The sequence below is a fragment of the Melanostigma gelatinosum genome (genome assembly GCF_949748355.1).
Source record: "Melanostigma gelatinosum genome assembly, chromosome: 12".
Classification (NCBI taxonomy): Eukaryota; Metazoa; Chordata; class Actinopteri; order Perciformes; family Zoarcidae; genus Melanostigma; species Melanostigma gelatinosum.
In genome coordinates this window covers 25,764,381-25,789,414 of record NC_136645.1, presented here as the reverse complement: position 1 = coordinate 25,789,414, position 25,034 = coordinate 25,764,381, and the positions used below count along the sequence as shown (strand labels likewise).

General features: G+C 41.4%; 2 protein-coding genes across 3 annotated transcripts in view; one reads left to right on the top strand and one right to left on the bottom strand.

The window, feature by feature from the left end:
• The window catches only part of vps8 (VPS8 subunit of CORVET complex), a 67,780-nt gene that overhangs the window by 38,039 nt on the left and 4,707 nt on the right, over positions 1 to 25,034 (bottom strand). For both annotated transcript variants that reach the window (XM_079280872.1, XM_079280873.1), the window contains exons 6-14: positions 23,603 to 23,657; positions 15,171 to 15,295; positions 10,953 to 11,039; positions 10,589 to 10,656; positions 4,067 to 4,220; positions 3,283 to 3,342; positions 1,830 to 1,937; positions 1,248 to 1,328; positions 913 to 1,083 (exon numbers count right to left, since the gene is read on the bottom strand). In XM_079280872.1, the coding sequence (XP_079136998.1) occupies positions 913 to 1,083; positions 1,248 to 1,328; positions 1,830 to 1,937; positions 3,283 to 3,342; positions 4,067 to 4,220; positions 10,589 to 10,656; positions 10,953 to 11,039; positions 15,171 to 15,295; positions 23,603 to 23,657 (909 nt within the window). The remainder of the gene's footprint in view (positions 1 to 912; positions 1,084 to 1,247; positions 1,329 to 1,829; positions 1,938 to 3,282; positions 3,343 to 4,066; positions 4,221 to 10,588; positions 10,657 to 10,952; positions 11,040 to 15,170; positions 15,296 to 23,602; positions 23,658 to 25,034) is intronic.
• LOC306786184 (DELTA-stichotoxin-Hmg2b-like) lies at positions 19,619 to 21,261 on the top strand (the record flags this gene model as incomplete). The annotated part of the gene is made up of 2 exons (XM_079280874.1): positions 19,619 to 19,686; positions 20,832 to 21,261. The coding sequence occupies 2 exons, from the start codon at positions 19,619 to 19,621 to the stop codon at positions 21,259 to 21,261; spliced, it is 498 nt and encodes a 165-aa protein (XP_079137000.1).

Below are 25,034 nucleotides of genomic sequence, written 5' to 3'. Positions count from 1 at the left end.
GGGGTTTTGGGTGGAAGCTTTCACAGATGGTTCTAGGTATAAGTCTTTATGTTGGGTTCCTGTTAGAACCCTCTGAATGGGTTCCACCTGGAACCCATTTGAGACTTTGTAATAAACAAGCCAAAGAACCCGATATGGTTCTAGTTAGCACCTTTGTTTCTAAGAGTGTATAAAAACGGCAACGTAGTCAGAACTTTTATTCCGATACTGTGCTCATGTGCTCGTACTCATAAAACTACTCCGATACAACTGCAACCAGTACCACTACGGCAACATGACGCCAGCTGCAGTGTATGTGCAGGCACCACATTGGGCAGTAAGTCCCCAGTAACTCTCCATCACATCAATCAGTTCAGCTGTGAGGTTGTCTGCCTGTCACTCTGTCATGGTTTCCACCAGTGTATTGCAAGCCTGGCGCTACGTTAGCAAGTGCCTGGTCGAGAGAGAGAGGGTGTGTGAGACAATGAGTATGAAGTCAGCAGTAAAGTTACAATTGGGAGTGTAGCAGTGTGTAGATTTTTTTTTATTTGTCTAATGTTACAATGCCAACAACAGCTTCATGTTGTACATTATATTTGTTACAGTCAGAAAGTGAGGAATGTCTAAGAAAAATAAAACATGTTCTGTTTATTGTTAGAACTGTAATGGTACTATTAAGTACTGATATCACTACGTTGTAGTGGCAAGTACCCAAATGTTGGTACTTGATGTGAAAAAAGTGCTATCGGTACATACCTATTTTGAACTTTATTCATGATCAATTACTTCTTACCTTTCAAATCCAATTCATTAACACTATCGTTATAAAATGAAGACTGTTATAGAACCTTCATTGTAAATTGACCTCTGACCCTGACCCGATAAATGTGAAGTTGGACCTCTGATCCTGTTGCCCACCATCTAACCCCTCACCAAAGCCTGGGAGACATTCCCTCCAGTCGCCAGCGATTTGAAATGTCGGCTGTTATAGACCAGTTGCACCTGCTCCAAGTCCAGAGTCTCCAAAACTTCCTGACTGGGCCGGTCCACGACCTGCAGCTTTTCATGGCTGTCTACTAGGACCAGTGTACGACTGTTGATCCACTGCAGAGACATGGAGACAGGAGGAGAACAAGTCATTTACTTACAGTAAATAAACATATTTGCCTTTATTGATGTGCCTTAATGCCTTTATCCAGGCATCAAGGTGGAAAAAAAAGAAATCTGAAAACTCTACTCGATTGTTGGACTTGAAGTTAGGTACTTACACTTAGGCTAATGATGTCACAGCTTAGGTGGAGTTGTTTCTGTTTGATGACATGGATGGTCCCCGTCTCCTCCTTCTTCACCTGAACAAACAACCATAGCACAGTGGAGAACATTCAAACACGAAAAACCTATCACTAAAAACAGACTATTACTCTTAGAAAACACTGTTGAAGCAGTTTAGGGTGTAGACATCTGGGAAACATTACATTACATATTCTACTCAAATCTTACAAACAGACCTATCAGTCTCTTATTTGGGCCTTCAAGTCAGTTAGTACAAGTTAATGTTTAGTTAATCTGAGCACATCTCTCTCCCTGACAAGCTAACAGGCTTTTGTCCATGAAAACATGCAGATGCTGCATATTTGTATTGTACCACTAATATAATGCAACTGTCGTCTTATTCTAATAGACAAACTGTCTATGGTTTTAGGATCTTAAATATAAAAGCAGGTGTGTTGAGTAGTAGAAGTAAAAGATCGCCCCTAATTTACAGAAACATTTCTAATAAAAAGCTAAACTTCTTTTGTGTATATTGTGTATTTTGCTACTTTGAAGTTAACAGGAAGTTGAGCAGATACCAGGAGGAAGTGGACTGTATCTCCTTTACAAAAAGCCAGGATCGGGTTGACCATCTTCTGAACAGGAACAAACTGCCAGGCCAGCTGAGGAACACTGGCCGGATCAGACTGGTGAGAGACAACGCATCACATCACATCAGTGATTATTTCTAAATTAGTGTTATAAATTAATGTTCCAAATGCTCATTGTAAATAAGGCTGAATATTTTACACTGTGCGAGACACATAGATTTTTACCCATCATTCATTTTAGCATTTACACCTGTGCTTTTCCTACTGTGACATGATGTCTTTAGTGAAAAAGGTCTATTAAAGGTTTCATGGTGGAGGACAAAACTGCAGAAGAAGAGACCATTGTTGTGGTGAAACTCAGAGCCCTTGGTGGCTGAGAAGTTACATCAAATGGCACTTAACCGCAAGGTAGGTGATCGTGGCGCATGGGGGAGAGAGGGTCGTCCACTAACCGCAAGGTGGGCGGTTCGATCCTTGGCTACCACGTGTCCTGTGGCGAAATGTCCCTGAGCAAGACACTGAACCCCTAACTGCTCCCCGGGCTTTTCTCAGCAGCCCACTGCTCCCTGTATACTAGGGATGGGTGCAGAGAATACCCGACTGCGGGACTAATTATTATTAATTACAGCCAGCAACCCTTGTTGCATGTTGTACACCCCTCTCTCCTCCTCGTTTCCTGTCGACTTCTTATCTGCCAAACTGTCCAATCAGGAAAATATTCTTTAAAAAAATAGTTTGAGACACAAATCATGGTTAATTACTGCTACAACACTGAAAATATTCATAATGAGAACTAGCAGGTTTCACAGAAGCTCACAGAAAGTAATTGAAATAAGAAAGACGCTTGAATGTGTGAACACTTCTTAATTGTGCTGTGTTCCAGTGATATCAGACAGTAAGAAAATACCAAAACAACTTCAATTTCCATTCCTGCACAAAATATATAAATTCAAGCACTTTCAACTTCCAATGTCTATTTATGTCAATTGTTTTTGAAATGGTCTTGATTATTTCCTCAAATTCACAAACTTACAAATCTTAAGGAATTCAATGGTGAGATGAATCTTTTAATCCACGGCCCTTACTTACTGTGCATTCAATAATTTACGCTAACTGATAACCTCAGGACGGAAAAAGGTGTTAAGATAGAATTGAGCGTTTATTTTTTCGTGTGATTCATTGGTAGTTCAATTTACTATTTCTGTAAAATCCATCCCAACCTTTTATTGAAAAACTGCTACAACTGTTGCAAATTCACATTGCTGCTGGTATCTCAAAATACTCTTTATGCAAAATATTCACAGGCAGATATTTTGCAATTCTGTGTCATTTATTTGTCTCGCCCCTGGTGTGTAAAGGTATCTAAATATGACATTGTATCAATGAATCTGGGCCAACATGCACACATTAACAAGATCAACATGCAGACAAATATACAGACCTTGCTGTAGGGAAAAGTCATCCAGACTTTCAGCGAAGGCTTTAGTCCAATGACCAGAATCTGGTGATGGAAAATCAAAAGGCAGAAACATCGCAGACTTTACACACACTTGAGTGGATAGGCAGATGATGGTGGATGTGAGGATTATGTAGCGGCACACCCCTGCTTGTTTAGACACTTGCCTCCTAATAAAAGACATGGGGTAAGTGACTCACAGGCCCCGTTCACGTGTGATCCGATACAAAGTGGACAGTATGTCAGTTCACACCTGGCATTAGAATGCATCTCCACGTCTTGAATGATTTCATTCTAGCAGTTAGCTAGCTATAGACTGAGAAAAAACTAATAAATTCACTGTGCCACTCAAAGTCTAAAGGCATCTACCGGCAACTTTTACAGCATGCATGTTACTCAATATATGAGTTGATGTCATGACTCAATCGACACACCTTACATGTCAATATGTCAACTTTGTCTATTCTATTTGTTCTTACAAACATGATAAAAATGAACCTCTCTCATTTCATTCATTGGATTCTGATATTCAGTTATATGCCATTTATTATCTAATGTATTACATTATAAATGTAATTTACATTTATTGCCAAAGTTGTTGTCAGTGAATATTTCTTCAGAGCAGAAACTAAAGGTCAATGTATTATCAGAATGTTTAAGGTTCTTTCATTTTGTATTTAATAATCTCCTCAACTGAGGTGGTCCCCCAAATTTAACTAGTGCAAGATTTTATTTTTAAAAGTAGTAATTACTGCTTGTGTTTGCATACCTTAGTGAGAGAGGCCATAGCCAGCAGAGAGTAGTGTGTGATGGGATGGTCTCTGAAGTCTGGAGGAGCACGCAGCGGTTCAATACAGCAGACCTCCCCTTTAGAACCACTGAAGAGACATCGAGAGTCACAGGACCGCATCCCCATCACCCTCCTGAGAGTAAAGAGTCGGAAATGGACTGCAATCATGATCTGTGCACGGGACTGTGTACATGGTCCTCCCACAAGGGCCAAGCTCTTTTTGCAGTCTGCTCGGAAACATGTGACATTTTTGGACGTGTGTGTGTGTGTGTGTGTGTGTGTGTGTGTTTGAGAGACAGGGAACGTGTGTGATCTTCTCAGAAGCTGCTGTGTTGTGTCCTGTTATGCATTTATGTCATTCTGTTGATTGTTTGGATAATCAACATGTGATGCAAGACACATTTTAATGCGAAGAGAGAAAAAAAACTTCTTCTCTTAAAATCGTATGTTTCATCTTAGCTTAGATACCATTAAAGGTACAAGATATGAGATTGGGAGCATTGATTGCCTCTCAACGGTTCTCAACATGGCGACGCCTGAGCTGACAGCTCGTAGCTAACGCTGCTAACAGCGTTAACAGTACAAACTCCCCGGGCGCCTGTCATTGGCAGCCCACTGCTCCCTATATACAGGGATGGGTCAAATGCAGAGAAAAATTTCCCCCTTAACGGGATAAAGATAGTATAAATTCTATTCTATTCTATTCTAACCATGCCGAATGTGCTGACAGCGCTAAGAGGGGGAACCGGGACGTGGGTGCTACGCTTCCGTGGCGACGCTGTCGATCAGGACGGCGTTATCAGCTGTAACCGCCGTATGAGAGCAGTGCAGAGCAGCAATCGTGAGCTAACCAGTGGAGCACGCTAACATGCACGAACATGCACTAAAAACACACATGTCTGACAAGTGGGACAGACAATGTCAACAAAGCATGGAGGAACTTGGATTACAAAACACACAGATGGAGAGCGACTTCATTCTCTGCTCAGGTAGACATTATTACACGATATCATTACATAGCTAATAGTTGTTTGATGCTATGTTAATGCTCTGAACTGCTTGTAGTTCAATGCCATTTATCCCATGATACACAAATCATCTGAAGTAGTGCGACCAGATAGGAGCTATTGTCAAACAGTGGCCATCCATCACGATGCCGGCAAGTTAGTTTCACTTACACACTCATATTTATATTGCAAATTTATCCCATTTGAGGCCGGTGACTATTGCATTTAGATATCAATTGACTGTGTGTTTACGTTCTTCACTGGACAAGAGAAAAATGAAAAAACAAAGCTCAGCTTTGGGAAGGGAAGAGATATGGGACAAGATGAGGAGACTGAGAGCAAAAGTAGAGAAGGTGATGGAGATGAGGAGCAGTTACTGCCCACTGAACCCAGAACAGGAGTAGCATTATGCTGTTCAACAGAACATATATATTGTTTGGTTTATACAGCTGACTCTATGGGCTCAATTTAACAACACAATTAATAGCATAATTATAGTATTATTGTAAAACCATATCATTATCATTATGTTTGTGTGCTGTTTGAGACACATCTCTATAATTCAAATCCAAACTGGCTTGTGTGTGTGTCAAACTTTGCAAACTCAAACAAAAGATGATATCAAGAAAGGTGAGTATAATGTTTTGTGAATTGTTACTAATACACATTGGCAAAACAGAGACAAGTGAGGATTCACAGAGAAAGGGACAGGCAGTGAATACAGAGGGTGAGAGACAACAGTGGTGTGGATTTGCTTTTACCTGAACACATAGGTCAAACATAGCCTCTCCTATATTTTCAGATTGTAGTTTGGATCTTTCAGTGCAACATTTAACCGTTTAACATTCTCATGTATGACTGCTTGAGCCATTGACATGGTTTTAAAAATATTGTTATCCAATTTCTGCTCTCCTTACATCTTAAAGTGCACATATTTAGATCAGGGAAATCCACACTATCATGGGGGCAAGCTTTGGACCTCAGTAAAAGGCGTGAGAGTAAAAGGCCGCAGGCAAAGCTAATGACTGGGCCTGAGACTCTGATTGTTGGTGACTATGCTGTAAAAGATGTCAGAAAACTGTGCAGCAAGAACACCAAAATACTCTGCTTTCCGAAAGATATGGTCTCTGACATGAGAGACAAAATCCTGGACATCGTGGCTGACTATCCCACAGCGAAAAACATCATCGTGCATACAGGAAGCTGTGATATTGTGAAACAACAGTCTGAAGTTCTGAAGCGAGACTTTATTGATCTGTTAAACACAGTCAGCTCTGTCAAGGCTGAGGTGTTTATCAGTGGCCCTCTTCCACCAGTCAGAGGAGGAGATGAAGGATTCAGCAGGCTGTTTGCACTGAACAAATGGCTGTCAACTGCATGTACTGACCATTCAGTGCATTTTATCAACAATTTCTACCTTTTCTGGGAGCGTAGACATCTTTTTACAGCGCATGGAGTTTGCCTGAACAAGTCAGGGGTAAAACTGTTTACCTCTAACCTATTTTTCTCCCTGCGTCACCCGTCTGTCCCTACTGCCAAGGACAAGACACAAGAGGAGTCTAAACATGAGATAACCACACAGCATCGCCATGGAGACCTTACAGGAAGGATGCCCCGCCTAACGACAGCCAAAAGGAGGAGTCTCCAACCTCATCATCAGGGACCGCCTCCGATCTCCCACTTTCCCCACCCTTCCTAGCCCTTTCCTCTCTCACACTCTCCCCATCCTCCCCCCACCTGGAGTTCACTGACCGCATGAAAGAGCTGGTCATTGTTGGAACCAAACACACTCCTCGACGGTTCCACAACCATCCTCTGTCTCCCCTACCTGACAAAGGAAATAATTGATATCTTCTGGGTCCAGGCTACAAGGCTAATGACACCAATGACTCTCTCCAGGAAAAGTCGGGGCCCTGTATGCAGCTAGCCGTTTCAATTCCTGTCCTGCAAGTTTATAGAAAAAGAAAGGTGAGGCTGCGAAGAAACAATAGTAAACATGCTAACTTATCAAGCTTAGCATACATTCCTCGTCAGCCTGTCCAAATAAATTGGGCAAAGAAAGTTTTAACCACATTAAACTTAGCTTTGTTAAATGTCAGGTCTCTGTCAGGAAAAACATTTTTAATCAATGATTTTATTGTTAGGCACAAACTGGACATTTTGTTTTTAACTGAAACTTGGTTAAATCAAGATAACAGTGCAGCTGTTCTTATTGAATCAACACCTCCCAACTTCAGTTTCATGAGTAAAACAAGAGCGCTTAAGAAAGGAGGTGGAGTTGCTGTTTTATTTAATGATTCTCTTCAATGCAAGCAGATGTCCTTTGGTCATTTTAGTTCTTTTGAATATGTGGCTCTGAATTCCACTCAAGCTTTATTCCTAAACATTTACAGACCGCCTAAATGCTGTGCAACCTTTTTTGATGAGTTTACTGAACTGCTGTCTGTAATCTGTATTGATTTTGACTGTGTTGTTATTGTTGGTGACTTTAATATCCATGTTGATAATCCCCAGGACAGAGTCCATAGAACTATGTGGTGTCCTTGATAACTATGATCTGACTCAGCATGTGACAGGACCCACCCACAACAGGGGGTACACTCTGGACCTAATCATCACCAAAGGTGTAAACATTTCCAAGGTTGCTGTGACTGATGTTGCACTCTCTGATCATTTCTGTGTTTTCTTTGAGAGTGCAATCTCCTTGCACACAAATGTCCAAACCAAGGTTGTGACAAAGCGTTACATCTCTGAAAACACCAGTGAACTATTTATTCAGAAGTTCTCCTCCACACCAGCCCTCTCTTGCCTCTCAGTCAATGAGCTTGTAGATGGCTTCAATTTTAAAGTTTAAAATATTATTGATGCCATTGCACCCACTAAAGTGAAGGTTGTCTCGGGTAAGCAAAGACCTCCTTGGAGAAATGCTATGCTGGTCAAAATAGAGAAACGAGAGTGTCGGAAAGCTGAGCACAGGTGGCGAAAAACTAATCTCCAGGTTCACTGTGACATCTATAAAGAGAGACTTCGCAATTATAATTTGGAACTTAGAAATGCAAGGCAGTCATTCTTCAATGACATCATAACCAAAAACAAGAACAATACACGCGCCATATTTGCTACCGTCGACAGGCTAACAAACCCTCCAGTGTCGGTAGCTGCTGAGCTCCAATCCACCTGGGCATGCAATCAATTTGCCTCCTTTTTTACTGACAAAATTCAGAAAATTAGACAAGCAGTCAGTGCCTCCACACCAACCACAGGATATGTGTTGTCCCGATCTCTGAATAACATCCATTCAAATATCATGACACAATTTCATTCAATGGACCGAAGAAGCCTAGAAGACATTATACTACATCTGAAGTCATCCTCCTGCTGCTTGGATATTCTACCAACACACTTTTTCAAAAATATTTCAAACTGCATGACCACTGATCTCTTACAAATTGTAAACACATCCCTTCTCTCAGGTGTCTTCCCACAAGCCCTAAAAACTGCAGTTATTAAACCGCTCCTAAAGAAGGCTAGTTTAGACTCCGCAACGATGAAAAATTATAGGCCAATATCAAACCTCCCATTTTTAAGTAAAATAATTGAAAAAGCAGTTTTCCAACAGCTGACCAACTTCTTGGCCGTAAATAACTGCTTTGATGTTTTTCAGTCAGGCTTTCGACAGCACCGCAGCACTGAAACTGCTCTTGTTAAGGTTTTCAACGACATCCACTTAAACATAGACAATGGCAGAAGTTCAGTCTTAGTGTTACTGGATCTCAGTGCTGCATTCGACACGGTCGACCATGCCATACTCCTAGAAAGACTAAACATCTGGGTGGGACTCTCTGGCACAGCACTTAACTGGTTTGAATCCTACTTGAAGGACCGAGAATACTTTGTGTCTGTAGCTGATTACACATCAGAGCTGACTAAAATGACATGTGGTGTTCCCCAAGGTTCAATACTGGGGCCTCTTCTGTTCAACATCTACATGCTTCCACTAGCTCAGATTATGGAAAACAACAAAGTGTGTTATCATAATTATGCAGACGACACACAAATCTACATAACTATGTCACCAGGGGACTATAATCCCATACAAGGGCTGGGTAACTGCATTGAACAAATCAACAACTGGATGTGCCAGAATTTTCTTCAATTAAACAAAGATAAAACAGAAGTAATTGTTTTTGGTACCAATGACAAACAATTGAAAATCACCGCTCAGCTTCAATCACTGATGTTAAAACTCACAAACCAAGCCAGAAATCTAGGTGTAGTTATGGATTCAGACCTCAACCTGAACAGCCATATCAAGACAATTACAAAATCAGCCTACTATCACCTGAAAAATATATCAAGGATTAGAGGACTTATGTCTCAACAGGATTTGGAAAAACTTGTCCACGCATTTATCTTCAGCAGACTGGACTACTGTAATGGTGTGTTTACAGGTCTCTGTAAAAAGTCTGTCAGAAAGCTGCAGCTGATTCAGAACGCTGCAGCTCGAGTCCTCACTAAGACCAGGAGGGTGGATCACATCACCCCAGTTCTGATGTCTTTGCACTGGCTTCCTGTCCAACAAAGAATTGACTTTAAAATCCTGCTGTTGGTTTACAAAGCACTGAATGGTTTAGGGCCAAAATACATCTCTGATCTGCTGCTACCTTATGAACCATCCCGACCCCTTAGGTCGTCTGGGACCGGTCTACTTTCTGTTCCCAGAGTCAGAACTAAACATGGAGAAGCAGCGTTCAGTTTTTCTGCTCCACATATCTGGAACAAAGTCCCAGAAAGCTGCAGGTCTGCTGAGACCCTCAGCTCATTTAAATCAAGATTGAAGACTTTTCTGTTTGCTGCTGCCTTTAATTGAACCACATTCAATTAATATATTCATAAATTTCCTGCATTTCTGCATTTTACTACTGCATTTTATTTCTTACACTGTTCTTAATTGCTGTTAAATCTCCTTTCTTTTGCCTTATGTTTTGATGCTTTTAAAAGGACTGCACAATATATCGCCATTTCCTCCGGGACCGAGTTCGTGCAAGGCGTACACTATAAAACGCAGATTGGCAGAGATCTTTTCCAGACGTGGTTTGTGTGCGAGTAATTGCAGAATTGCGGCAGTGTATGGTTGATTGCGTGCAGCGTAATGTCTCAGGGAGACATCGATTATTGTTTCAATGTATGTTTTAAATCTCCTTTACTTTTGCCTTTATGCTTTTAATGGTTTCATGTGAAGCACTTTGAATTACCTTGTTGTTGAAATGTGCTATACAAATAAACTTGCCTTGCCTTGCCTCAGTAACAGTCAATGAGTCAGACTACAGCAAATAACTAACAGAAATCAGTTCACAGGCTGTTGCAGGCAACCAAGAAAGTTATGGAAGTCCTTAGTTATTAAGTTGTGTTACAATCCCAGTATCCCACATTGGCAACACAAAAGGATTAATACATGTAAATTGTTATACATAGTACCTTGAAAGTCATTTACCTGAAAGCCAGCTCGAAAACTGATCCTCCACTGTCATTGCACACTGCAAGAGTTGGGTCATCTGTGAACTAAAGACACAAAAACGAGGAATTAAGAGTATCAGGGATCCAACTCATGTAAGACCAATTTCTGAGTGTGTGTGACAAGCACATTTGGACATTTGGCTCATTGTTTTGTTTGTGTATGGGGAAAGACTGTAGGCACTGCACCATACAGCCATGCTTCCCTAAAGAGAGGTGGTTGAATGGATGATAGTGTGTGTGTGTGTGTGTGTGTGTGTGTGTGTGTGTGTGTGTGTATGTATATATATATATATATATATATATATATATATATATATGTATGTGTGTGTGTGTGGGTGTACCTTCACATGCAGTATAGCTGTCCCTGGAGGGTGGGCATCAGTGATTGTTCTCAGGAGCTTCCCACTGGCTAGATCCCACATTGTGATCTAATCATTCAGACAGATAGACGGACAGACAGATTGTTAAGGACTTAAAACAAAAGGGTTAGTTTTAAGACAATTCTCTATACTGTCAATTACAATGGCTGAAATAAATACTGCTGTTCATTTTGTAACTTTGATCCAATGCAGTGCTGAAATGGTGAGTCATTTAATTGACAAATTGTTTTATTGAATTGGCATTGATCATTTCTAATATACTATTCCTGTCATTTCATTTAGTTCATGATATTTGGCATAAGCTACATTAACAGAAATATGTCAACGCTCCAAATACAGTGTGAAAAGTATGAGTCTGTTTAATCGGGAAAAACTCTACCAATATTGTAACACATTTGCTAATGTGTAAACAACTTCAGCTGTAACACTCCCTCTACCAGCTCAGAGTACGAAGACGCTTTCAGAGCCCTAACTGGTAATAGTTAGAGGAAATCAAACCAAGTGACGGAGCCAGCTATAGAAAAATATTTGTGATTACAGCTAGATTATTTTCATAATCAAGCAACCTACCCATTGTTTTTGTAATGCATTTCTCTTCTTTTCATTCTTCCTGCTTTTGTCTCTTTTTTCCACATGGAAAACCTTGTATGATTTATTACAGTTTCATGGAATTGTGGAACTCCATGAATATTGTTGCATCCCTACCAGACAGGGCATCATATTTGCACATAATGCGCATGAAGGACGGCATCATTTTACTGATGTTCTCATTCGCTTTGACCCTATCTTGAAAAACAAACAGTTAGTACAGATCTCTTCACAATTACTTTGCTGTTCACAAAATATTTGAATTGCCCATTCCTTCAATCAAATTGTACGTGTTTGGCACAAAATATGAAGTACGATTTGCACATGCCATTATTTGAGGAATCACATGCATGATGATAAATTGGTAATTGTACTTTTATAACGCCTTTCTAGTCTTCTGACCACTAAAAGCTACCATGAAAGGTGCCACCTGCCCATCGGGACTAACTAACCATTCACTTCACACCCACTGCACAGCCTTCAGAAGCAATTTGGGGTTAAGGGTCTTGTCCAAAGACACATCGACATGGACTCAACAGCATTCAGCTCGACGAAACTGACATGCTTGTATAGTACAGTAAGCTGACAGTGTCAACAAAAAACTCGAGCGGTTGACTGCAATGGTGAAAAAACATTGGAACATTTTGACAAGTAGGGGTAACACAAAAACAAAACAACTATTTATTTTGTAAATGGGAATTAACTGTTGTTGGGAACTAAAGGAGCGTGTTTGGGTCATCAGCATTTAAGAAACTGAATTCTTGACATCAATAGAATTATTAATGTATGTAACAATTATTAATGATTATTAATAACAACGGGGCACCACCCTGTGAACAGGGACCAATAACCAAACGATAAAACTAAGTCTCATAATTAGTAGTCACTCATAATGTCAATAGTCTGCGTATGACTACACATTCAGTGACAGTGAAGGGTTAAGTTCGAGCACAGGCTACTACATACAGTCTTATCAAATACATATGCACAAGTAATCACAGACGACTGCTCCTTAAAGTATAACAGAGTTTATTAAATCAAAATAATAAATGATCAAATCAATTAATATTGCAACCAACAAATGTTATCATACAATTTTATATGCCTAAACTAAAGAATGAATAAAATGGATGAGGGTGTATGTCTGTGTGTGTGTGTGGGTGTGTGTGAAAAGGAAGGAGAGTCTTACAGCTATTGCTAAAGACTACAAAGATGGCGGCGCCGAGTGACGCGGGCCAAAAGGGGAGGGGCCTTAAGATACTACAGCTAAACTACCACCAGATGGCGGAGTCGAGTGACTCGGACAAAATGGCGGTGAGACTGCTGTATGTAATCACGTGTGCCGATGCACACGTGTTGTGAGGCGATCGTTTGAACGGGGTTTCCCCAGGGGCAGAGATAGGAGCTGTGTGTTACGTGAGAGGAGGAAGAAAGGGAAAAAGGAGCGAGAACTCGACGTGCATCACACTTCGGCGTGCGATGTTGTAGGGAGCCTGAGTTGCTGGTTCTATCATGCATAAGTATACCGCTGTCGTCTTTGAACTGCCGGTAACATATGCCGTGATAAGCCAAGCACCTCAGCTCACTCACAGAGTCGAGTTAATGAAAAGAGAACTCCCACACGGAGTGGAAGACAATGAATGAAAATAATCCCAAATAAACAGTCATAGCAGTTAATACACTAATACAGCGGAGCTTCTCTGCTCCGTAATGATTGCGCAATATCTCAATATCACGCGACAGTAACTTAAACACACAAAAACACGGGAATATCAACATATAAATGAATGGCCTGAATTAAACTTAAGTTCATTTAAGCTAAGCTATGCCCAGATACCAAGAATCTTACTTGCCGATGCCTCGTTGCAACGTTGAAGTGTTCGTGGCAAAGTGGTCCTTTTTCCTCAGCAGGAAGGGGGGGGGGCAGGCTGCTTGCAGCGCGGCCGTGCAGCGGGCACTGTGCCGTCGTGGCGTGAGCTCGCTCTAGAGCGAAACGCAGACGTGATCTATCCTCGCTGCAGGGAGGACAGTTTAACTTCGGCTGAGACGACGTGGTCCGTACGTCTCCCGGTAATCATCGGTCAGGAGAGGATTAGACGTCTTCCTGCCGGAGTGTGCACAAAAAGAAAAAGAAGCAAAAAGCGGAGAACGGATCGCGGATGCGGATTCGTCTCGGCTGGGTAAAGGAGCCTTACTCAAAGTGGAACACTGTCGTTTCGTCCAGCGAAATGGCGTTGTGACCTGACAGGGTTTGATGAGGGTTTGAGGGGCCGTTGCTTCCTCGTGGCCAGCGTCGTGCTGGAGGGGGGAGGAGAGGCCGATGTGTCTTCATGTGTCCAGGACGAAGGTCCGGGCGAAGAGAGCGTTGTGTGCTCCCTGTTCGACGGAGGTCGAAGGGAAAAAGCATGGAGGTGTGATCTGCAGGCAGTTTTGTAGAACAGTGGTTGAACCACAGGGGTCCTGGGGTCTCTTGGCCATCGGCCAATGAGATTGCAGCGGTGCATTCAGGTGACTTCAGGAACCATAGTTTTTTTGGGGGGGGGGGGGGGGAATTCACACCCGAGTGTGAAATTCCTTTGCTCTTATCAAACTACAAATTAGGATGAAACCTTTGCTTGAAACAGTGAAGGCCTGATTCTCTTTGTCCACAGCACATGTTGAAGCCATATGGTCAGACCCCAACACTGTTATTGTCACACATTGTACATATCAATGCACACAGTGAAACAGTGACAGCCTCTTCATTTAACTCATTCTAGTATTATGAGCAGTGGGCAGCTACTACACAGTGCCGAGTAAGCACTTTGGGGGTTTAGTGCCTTGCTCAAGGGCACCTAGGCAGTGCCCAGGAGAACTGGCATCTATCCAGGTACCAGTACACACTTAAGCAGACGGTTCCTCCCGTTCCCAAGTCAAGTTCATATGGACTGAGATACCACTGACACAATAACTAGGTACATGAAGCATGAACAAAATGTTTTTGGTCAGTTATTATCTTTTTGCAGATATGCAATAGAGTTGTGATGTCCTATGAAACAATTGTGACAATTGCACTTACAGCCTACAAGACTGTTTCAAAAAATGAGCCAAAGCAACTGAGAAAACTGTAAAAGAGAAAAGAAACTGGCCCGAAGAACTATTTGTTCCAACTATACCGGATCAGATGTAGCCTTTTAAACCATAAGTGAATAGGTAGGTTATGTTATAGTAATAACAAATGCATTCGGTGTTGTTTGCATGTGACATAATTTGCCATGGAAAACCATGTCCACACTAGCCAAAGAGCTGCACGCAGTATTTTGATGCACAATTCCAAGCCAAACATTTCCTTCTCCTGTAAGAGGAGCCCATTGTCGTAGTAAATAAAACAAGAGCCTGAGATTGTCAGTCACAACCATTAACTCTCTCAGAGCACAACTCACCCTCATCAGGACCAATTGCCTCAGAACAAACAGGTACTGTACTCAAACCATCAGTAAAAACCCTGTTGAACTTTAACAGTGTCATGTGTCCACCCTTTTTTGAACGCTAATGAACGCCCAGTCAACAAGATTGTATGTGATTGTATATAATGTGTGTCTGAGTATATACCTGTCCTTTGGCGAACCCGCAGAGAAGTCGGGAGCAATCATGGTTGACGCTGAGGGCAGAGACAGCGCCAAACTCTGCCCCGGTTGCCTTGGTACCCAGACAGAGCCGCAGAGCCTGATTAGTATCTGGAGAGGAAGATGAAGGGCATGTTTAACTGTTGAAGCATGGGACAGACTTAGAAAAGGTGTGGATGGTAAAAGTAATGTTAAAAAAAAGACAAATTCAAAGTTTTTACATGTCAACACAAAAACACAACACATTGGCACCAAATGAAAAACTGGAAATGCAAGAAAAACTGCCAATCGCAAATAACCAAATCAAACAACAAAGCATGCACTAAAGTAGCTCTGCCAAACCAAAATGGACATGAGCGGTGATCTCTCAGAGCCAGTCAGGTTTAATACAGAATGAACATTAAGTATGACAGGGCCAACTGACAGGGTGTCCATACCTTTTCCTGCCCAGGCATCATGTAAGCAATGTAAAGAGACATGGGTCAGCCCTGCTGAGACCGCAGCCCCGATCAAACCCCAGCAAAAACCCAAACATCACAGCATGAAATTAAGACACATTCATTTTGTATCTGTGAACAGCTCTTTGCATATTTTGACAATTTCCCATGAAAGTTAACAATCCTATAAAGATATAAAAACTGCCATACATATGCTCACTTCTAGCTAACTTCTGCTTTCAACTTAACCAGGTAAGGAGCAGTTTTTTTGTTGGTCATACCAGACTTCTTCACACTCCTGCTACTGCAGCTCAACAACACTCCTCATGATGAGAGAGAGAGAACCATTCATAACCATCGACAGTAGTGACGCACGGGTCGACCCACAGGTCGGATGGGTTCAGGTGAGCTTACTAGAAAGTGTCATGAGTTCGAGTGGGCAGGTCAAAAAATGACAAAGCAGTATTCCGAGTAAGTTATCAATAACTTACAGAAATATTGCTTGCAGTAGTTCATATTGTCTTCCCCTTTCTGTGTCTCTCTCTCAAACACTGTCTGTCTCTGTTCTTGTATCAGACCTCCGTCTTGACAAATGTTCAACTATAATGCATTAAGTTGGCAGGTTAGGGTCGGGTGGTTGATAGAAGTACTTTATTAATCCAAAATAATGTGCAAAAAGCTGTTTAATATTTATCGACAATAGCTGAAATAAATGAGAGGATTTTAATGTACATGCAGTATATACGTGTAATGTTGTGAAGTGGACAAAGCGCAAGTAGTGCAAAATCAAATGCAACATGTACTGTAAAATTAAAGTGTAGTTCTTGTTCAGCTAATTTGAATAAGATGTATGAGGCCCGCCCTCCGTCCTTACACAGAGAGGATTGGTTGTACGGGGAGATGGCAGCTGTACTTGTCCTTGTCAAAGCGAAGCTGGATCAGTCTCGTACTGAAAGTGCTCCGCTGTTTGACCAGCAGGTAGTTAAGAGGATGGGAGGTGTTTCCCATGATGCACAACAGTCTTCTCCACCACCTCCATCGGCTCCCAGAACAGAGCTAGCCTTTCTGATCACTTTGTTTTGGTCGCTGGCTGTGATGCCACTGGCCCATCGAATAAGATTGTACTTACAACTACAGGCTGGTAAAAAATCTGGCTCTGTGTGTTTGTTTGTTCTCGTCTGTATGAACAATGTGCTTGAGATGTGCTTATTGTGTAGTCTGTCCTCTTTCTATGTTACACGGTAGAGGTCATGTGGCTCAGTCTCCATCTGTTTGGTGACACCTGGAAGCTGCTTGACATTGTCTATGTTATTAATATTATTATTATGTTGTTTATTTTGTGCACACAACATCTACTGCATATCTGTCTGTCCTGGGAGAGGGATCCCTCCTCTTTTGCTGAGGTTTCTTCCATATTTCCCCATTAAAAGGGTTTTTGTAGGGGGAGATTTTCCTTCAAAAAGTAACTTTAACCTTAATTCAATCATCACATACCTACAGGTACCTACATGAAAGTTCACATTTCACATTTGGAGCCTGGGATCGAACTGCCAACCTTGTGATTAAAGGACAACCCGCTTAACACTGAGCCACAGCCGCCCTAATATATATATAATATAGATAAATTGGACCTGATTGGCCACCAAGTCCCTGTACTCCCACTGCTGTCCATTATTAATACACCCAATAACTGGAGAGTCATCCGATGAGTCAGAGTTCAGAAAACAAGTGAAATCAAGCACGGAGAAATACTTCTCTGCGGCCCAACGCTCTGACTGAAACTGAGCCAGGAGAAATACCTGGGCCATGTATAGAATATTTGTGTGTGAATTAATCATTCTGATCACTGACTTTTATCAGTGGAGCGAGGTCTAAAGATCCTATCCAAGCGTGTCTTTATTATGGAGAAGTTTCCGTTGTAACACAGCTTGTGGCTGTGTGGAGCGGCCGGGGTTTAAAGAAGTTGTTGGTGACCATAATTGGAAAACTAACGCATGGTGTTAGATGCACTTTTACCATCAATATTCACAGTCGTTCACTGAGTCCTGATTAAAGACCACAACACAACACTACAATCAGGGATCAGGGACAGTTACTTAACCATGATGGGTCAGCTGATATAACAGCAGATTCATGTCTTTGTTATACTGACTGCATCGTCTCTACATTGAAAGACATAGAAATGCTTTAAGTTAAGTTAAGTATGATTTGGCTGACTATGAAAGAGATTACTTTGACATTAAAATATGGCTTTGGATTATTTAGTTTAGACTATTAGTATTTCTGATTACAGATATTGGGCATCAGTACTTGTGCCCTGAAAAAAAAACATGCATACTGAAACTGCTACATGTAGACAGGCTGCTGGAGCTCTGACGCATTCTCCATTTCAATTCACTGATTACCGCTACTGCAAATACTACTCATATAACTGATATGACTCTTTTAACAAGACTAATTATTTTATTGATAGAACTGCTGCAAACTCCTTCCATCATCATGGCTGAAGTATTTTTAAAGAAATCAAATCACAAGTCCTTCTACTAAGGAACTATATTATGTCTTTTTGGTTTTCTTGGTTCTTGCTATCCAAAAGGGTGTTATCTTATGGCAACTACTGTTCACTAAGCAGTCTCATTTCATGGTCAGTCAATTCATTAGCGTATTGCTCCTCCTCATTTTGTAGTGTTACCCAGTGAGCATGGCAGGCCACTCAGTCCTTACCCTCCTGGGGACGCCCTGTACAAACAATGGATACCCTTTTTTAAAAGGTTCAAACAAAAGAAGGTCCAAATAAAAGCTAACGTTGATGTAATCACTACGATCCAATCATTTCATGGTGATAAGGTGTTGGCGAGGTCCGAGAACAGAGAGGGGGGAGCTGATACTGGACAGGAGATAAGGAGGGAGTCAACTGGTGCCTGAAGGTCCCGATTACCTGAGTCAATAAAACCTGGTGTGTGAGCAGCTCGTGTAATATGACTTGACCACCACATCCTGCCTTACACCTGGACCAACTCTGTCAGCTCCAACAACTGGTTTTAGCTTCTTCTTTTTTAACTTTGCAGATCATAAAAAGGTAAGTACTCCTGTGACTTTTAGATAGAAGAAGTTATTCTAGCTCAGCGTGTGGGCTCATGAGGTCTCGTTCCGCATGGACATCATTTGTTTCATTTCAAGTTGTGTCCACTTCTTACCAGTATGTTGTGTTGTGCTGATTTTAAAGCCCTCTGAGGCAAATTTGTGGGCTATGCAAAAAAAATGAAATGAGAAAATGTAAGCAGTCTATTGGTATGTCATTCATTAATTGAATTTGTTTATTTTAGTGGATCCCCATCAGCTTCTGCCAAAGCAGTAGCTGATCTTACTGAGGTGGCGAACATTATAAGTGTCCACATAAAGCGTGCTCTCAAAGACCTGAAAAAGATTTTGATATATTTTAACATGGGAATGTAATCTGGCTTCAACTGAGAGCCCCGACAGTTTTGTGCGCACATGTACACACAATCAACTAAAGAGCATATAGTCTGACTAACTGGATGTAGACTGTAGTATAAGTCAGCTATTTCAGCAGCCATTGTCCTGCTTATCTGCAAGTTTTTTTGGGGCACAGTCACTGCATCCTGTGCTTAGCGCCGCCCAAGACAATTGAGATTCTTATTCTGATTCTAAACCAGAATGATATCTGTAGCCAGACCTTTCTTTGGCACTAAAACATCGTGTGGCGTGACTATGCAAGAGGAAAGTGCATGTAAACTCTCAGTTGGCTCTGAGAGCGCAACACACTGCAAATTAAGAGAACACAGAAGTTTATTATGCAGCCTTATTTGTCATTTTAAGAGCACACGGTTTGTAAATTATGCCTTTGACTTTAGACTTTCAGCAAATCACACCAAAGCTCCCTACAACGACAAAATGTCGCTCTGAAATGATGTTGTCTTGTCTCTAGGTCACAGCCAGCCTCCTCCCGGCCGCCACTCCACACCACTTCATCACAATGCCTCATCGCATTTGCTCCGTTGAGATTAACAACAACTCTGGCTGCTACACTCTCTCCAACCCAAGGTTATGCATTGCTTTTGCTCATGTCTATTGCATAAGGTATTGAGAGTACATATACACCTGACATTAGCAGTTTCCTGCTGTATATTGTAAGAGCAGTACCAAACACTGGCCACACACAAATGCAAAAAATGCAGCAAGCAAATAAAACGTTTTTCAAAAAACACGTTAAACAGCTTGAAAAAAAACATACACAGCGCAAAAAGATGTGCAGCAAATCCTGCACTGCAAAGTCCTACAAAACCAGGGAAGTAGCAAGGGGACACTAAAAACTGATTAACACGCCTGGACGTCTGATTTACTAAAGTCATCCACTCATCAATAGTGTTGCCAACCTTCACTTGTCACTGATGTGTTCGTCAGTTTTTGGTTTTAGAGCTGAATTGCTATCTTAGAGTCAAGTTGTGTCAATTTAATCTATGCAGTCCAAAAGGTTAGCCTTAAAAAGGCTTTACAATCTATACAGCATACGACTCCCTCTATCCCTCCACCAGGACAGACAGACGTGTAATCAATGTTGTTTGAACAGTATAGACAGAGACAGGACAATACCAGATCGATAGATGGAGTTGATTCACTTGCAGGTGCCACCACCTCAAGCTACATTGTTCCCATTAGTAAAACTGACCTGACTTGAGTGACTTTATCAGGTACTTTTATTGGGTCGAGGTTCTAAGCAAGCTGAGGCGATACTAGAAGGTGGAGTTACAACACTGCAGATCAGACCACTGATTGGTCAGAGTGAATAGTCACATGGACACAATCACGCCACTTTCAAGAAGCCAAACTAGTATCAATTGTGGCCAATAGTTCCAATGCACGGACATTTTTTCTACATATTGTAGACAATAGCGTGCTTCCAGATTTGGATTTGAGCTTTTCTGTTTCAACATTACAATGATCTCCTGCCCAAAGCCAGGTCCATAAAAACATGGTTTTCCCACTTTAGTGTCGAAGAACTTGTCAGAGCTCTGACCCCAAACGCATCCAACACCTTTGGGATGGAACGCAGAGTGCAATGGCTGACCTCACTTTGGGTTATTGTAGCTGGATGGAATGACATGTGATCACACCACTAAATCTATGGAATGATTTGGAGAAGGTTTGTGAAAGACCCTGTCCCAAATGTTTTGTCACTCTGTGTTCAGGGTGTTCACTGAGAGCGGCTGCTGTGAGGTCCCTCTGCCACCCATGGTGGGTCCCTACTCAAATGGCAGTGCATTGTTCAACAAGACCACTGGCAGTGCGACCGGTGCCGTCGGCGTCTTCACCTACGACCTTTTCAACGCCGACCTGAACTACCACAGTCACTCCATGGCTGTCATGTTCTCCGTGCCCTACGATCGAAACTTCTACGCCAACTGGTTTGCTGTTGGGATCTTTGACAGAGGAAACAACTGCGACTACGATCTTTATGATGTCATGTACAATGGAAGTGAAAATAATTTTGTAAGAGCAAAGGCTGATGGCTCCTGCATTTCTTATGAGGGCAACTATGATGTTATTGTCAGTGCCTCCATGTCAGACTCAGGTGAAGCAGTCCTTAGGGTGGATATCAGTGATACTGGCATGTATTAAGGTAAAGGAAGCCAGATCCTATCCTAACCAGATGATCACAGTAATTGTAATAAAATATTTCAATATAAGTAAAGTTCAATCAACTGGTCACTAGCTGTAGAGGTGCTTTTTAACCCCTCAATATAGTTAACATATGAGTTATACATGATTGTAGTCTAAAAAATGTTGATTTTTAGTGTGATTAAAAAAAAGAAAGAAGTTGATGCCAAAATAAAAAATACTTTTTGTGTCCTTCAGATCACGTCTTCATGAAAATGGTCATAAATGTATTGTGTTCTCTCTGACACGATGTAAATGAAGCCAATATGATGAATTTATTTTGTACCCTTACATAGCCAATCCGCTCTTTGATCTGGCAACAGCCAGACGTTTCCCATGGTGATCGTTTACCACGTGTGCATGTTGTCAGAGCAAGTCGGGATCAAGTCGGACACAAACCTAACCAGCATGCATTGTGCACCGATCGCCGGTGATCACTTCTGATCAGGACTGGCTCATCTCCAACGAGCCTACAGTTAGTAAGTTCAAAACACATAAACAGCGGGACATTTGTGTGATTTTAACAGCTGTCTATGCAGATGATGTTTCACTTAAAGCAGCATGCGTCTCTCAGATTCAGTGTGGATTGATACATTTAATATGTTGGAAGCGTATTTGTTTTGTAAAATCCCCAACTGATGGACATCAAAAACCATTCTCAAAACATTTTCAGTGGAGTGTTTAAGCTGAATGAGGAAAAATTCAACCGTAATGATGGCAGAGATCAGAGAGAGAGACACCGTGTCTTAACAGCAATCATGCAAGCAAACTACACACCTATCAGGTGTGCGCTCCAGATCAGACTGGAAACATAACCACTTAAGAGATGGTGTGTGTCGTAACGTTACATGCTATATTCTGTACTTTTTAAAGAGAAAATATGATTAATATTGTAATATTTACTGTAAATGACTTACAATATATATATATTTCTTCTGAGTACAGAATTCAGATGAAATTATCCAGATCTTACGGGGATCCTTGGCATCAATGGGGCCCATAGAGCAAGCACACTAGCGTTTGCTTTAGCCCCACCTCCCAGCCCTCAGTCTAGCCTCGTTCTCATTCACAGGAACAGAGGAAGGAAAATAACTGTCAGTGCATTTTACAACTTTTAGGACTTAATGATTTAAATAAGGGTTATTCACGTATTTGTATTGAGAGGTTGAATCACCTCAAAAAAAATCCCCACTGATTTGCAGATGTCTTTTTCAAAATGAATGTTTTTTGAGCCCCATGGAGTCACGTGACGGACCATAAATGTAATTCCTCCGTTTGGCCACTATCTAAAATTTGCTTGGCACTCTTCCTGGGGTCTTATGTACAGGAGTTGTATTTCTCCACCTGGATATAAACGCTCTGCCATTTCTCCTCTACCCTTCCAGCTGTAACATACGTCACTCAGTGCTGACCATCAGATTCCCCCGCAAACACACAAAGATCTGCATTTATTTTGACAGACTGTTGAGTTACAAAGAATATCGCACATTCATTTTTGTTGAGCTTCAGATGACCTGACGACAGCAATTCCCATAACCATAGTAACAGACTCATGCCTAAGCACAACGAGACAGCAGATGGCGAGACGCTGTGCTGCTGTCAGAGTTGACTCTGAGCAGCGAGTCGTTAAAAAGTCCAACGCCGTTCATAAAATATTTGGGAATGTAGCCTCGGACGCTCTATGTATAACGGATTATGTCTGCTCTATGTATTCTGTCTGAAGGGCCTGTCTTTTTTTGGCCCATAATTTCTCCGCGCCTTTCTTGCTGTCTTATCCAATATGCCACTCTAGTTTTTTATACGCTCTGTTTAATGAAGGCACTGAGCTCAGATTGGGAGGGGTTTAAAGATGTGATTGGGCCAGCCCAGTGTCAATTAAGAATCTAATAGGCTGATCTAGCCTAATCATGTCATCCCAAAAGACAGGTCAGCCCACCAGGGAAGTGCCCGGTCATCAGATGGCCAGTCCCGCCCTGATTTCAATAGAATTATGCTGTGAAGAGGGTGCTCAGTGAAAGGCACACTGCTAAGTGTGAGGCTTTGAGACCACAAGCTTTTGAGGATCTACAACTAGTAAAACACTTTAACACCCCCTAGAGGTAGTATCTAAAATGACCCTGATGCAGACAGTAAGGCACACCACTGCTTTGGCTATGCATGATTGTGATAACAAGAAGTAACTGGGAACTGAACTTAATCAATGTTGTCTACACTTTTTCTGTGACGTTTGCATTGTAAAAATGTGAAAACATAATTTACACCACTGTGTGTATAAAAGGAGCATAATCAAGTTTGGACTCACCGAAGACCAGAGCCAGACCATGAGACGTTCCTACAGCAATCACACCCGACACGGTCTGAACAAAAAGAATAGACATAATCAGCAATACATAGAGCAGACATAATCAGCAATACATAGAACAGACATGATCAGCAATACATAGAGCAGACATGATCAGCAATACATAGAGCAGACATAATCAGCAATACATAGAACAGACATGATCAGCAATACATAGAGCAGACATGATCAGCAATACATAGAGCAGACATAATCAGCAATACATAGAGCAGACATAATCAGCAATACATAGAGCAGACATAATCAGCAATACATAGAGCAGACATAATCAGCAATACATAGAGCAGACATGATCAGCAATACATAGAGCAGACATGATCAGCAATACATAGAGCAGACATAATCAGCAATACAGAGAGCAGACATAATCAGCAATACATAGAGCAGACATAATCAGCAATACATAGAGCAGACATAATCAGCAATACATAGAGCAGACATGATCAGCAATACATAGAGCAGACATAATCAGCAATACAGAGAGCAGACATGATCAGCAATACATAGAGCAGACATAATCAGCAATACAGAGAGCAGACATGATCAGCAATACATAGAGCAGACATAATCCGCTATACATAGAGCAGACATGATCAGCAATACATAGAGCAGACATAATCAGCAATACATAGAACAGACATGATCAGCAATACATAGAGCAGACATGATCAGCAATACATAGAGCAGACATAATCAGCAATACATAGAGCAGACATAATCAGCAATACATAGAGCAGACATAATCAGCAATACATAGAGCAGACATAATCAGCAATACATAGAGCAGACATGATCAGCAATACATAGAGCAGACATGATCAGCAATACATAGAGCAGACATAATCAGCAATACAGAGAGCAGACATAATCAGCAATACATAGAGCAGACATAATCAGCAATACATAGAGCAGACATAATCAGCAATACATAGAGCAGACATGATCAGCAATACATAGAGCAGACATAATCAGCAATACAGAGAGCAGACATGATCAGCAATACATAGAGCAGACATAATCAGCAATACAGAGAGCAGACATGATCAGCAATACATAGAGCAGACATAATCCGCTATACATAGAGCAGACATGATCAGCAATACATAGAGCAGACATAATCAGCAATACATAGAGCAGACATAATCAGCAATACATAGAGCAGACATAATACGCAATACATAGAGCAGACATAATCAGCAATACATAGAGCAGACATAATACGCAATACATAGAGCAGACATAATCAGCAATACATAGAGCAGACATAATCAGCAATACAGAGAGCAGACATGATCAGCAATACATAGAGCAGACATAATCCGCTATACATAGAGCAGACATGATCAGCAATACATAGAGCAGACATAATCAG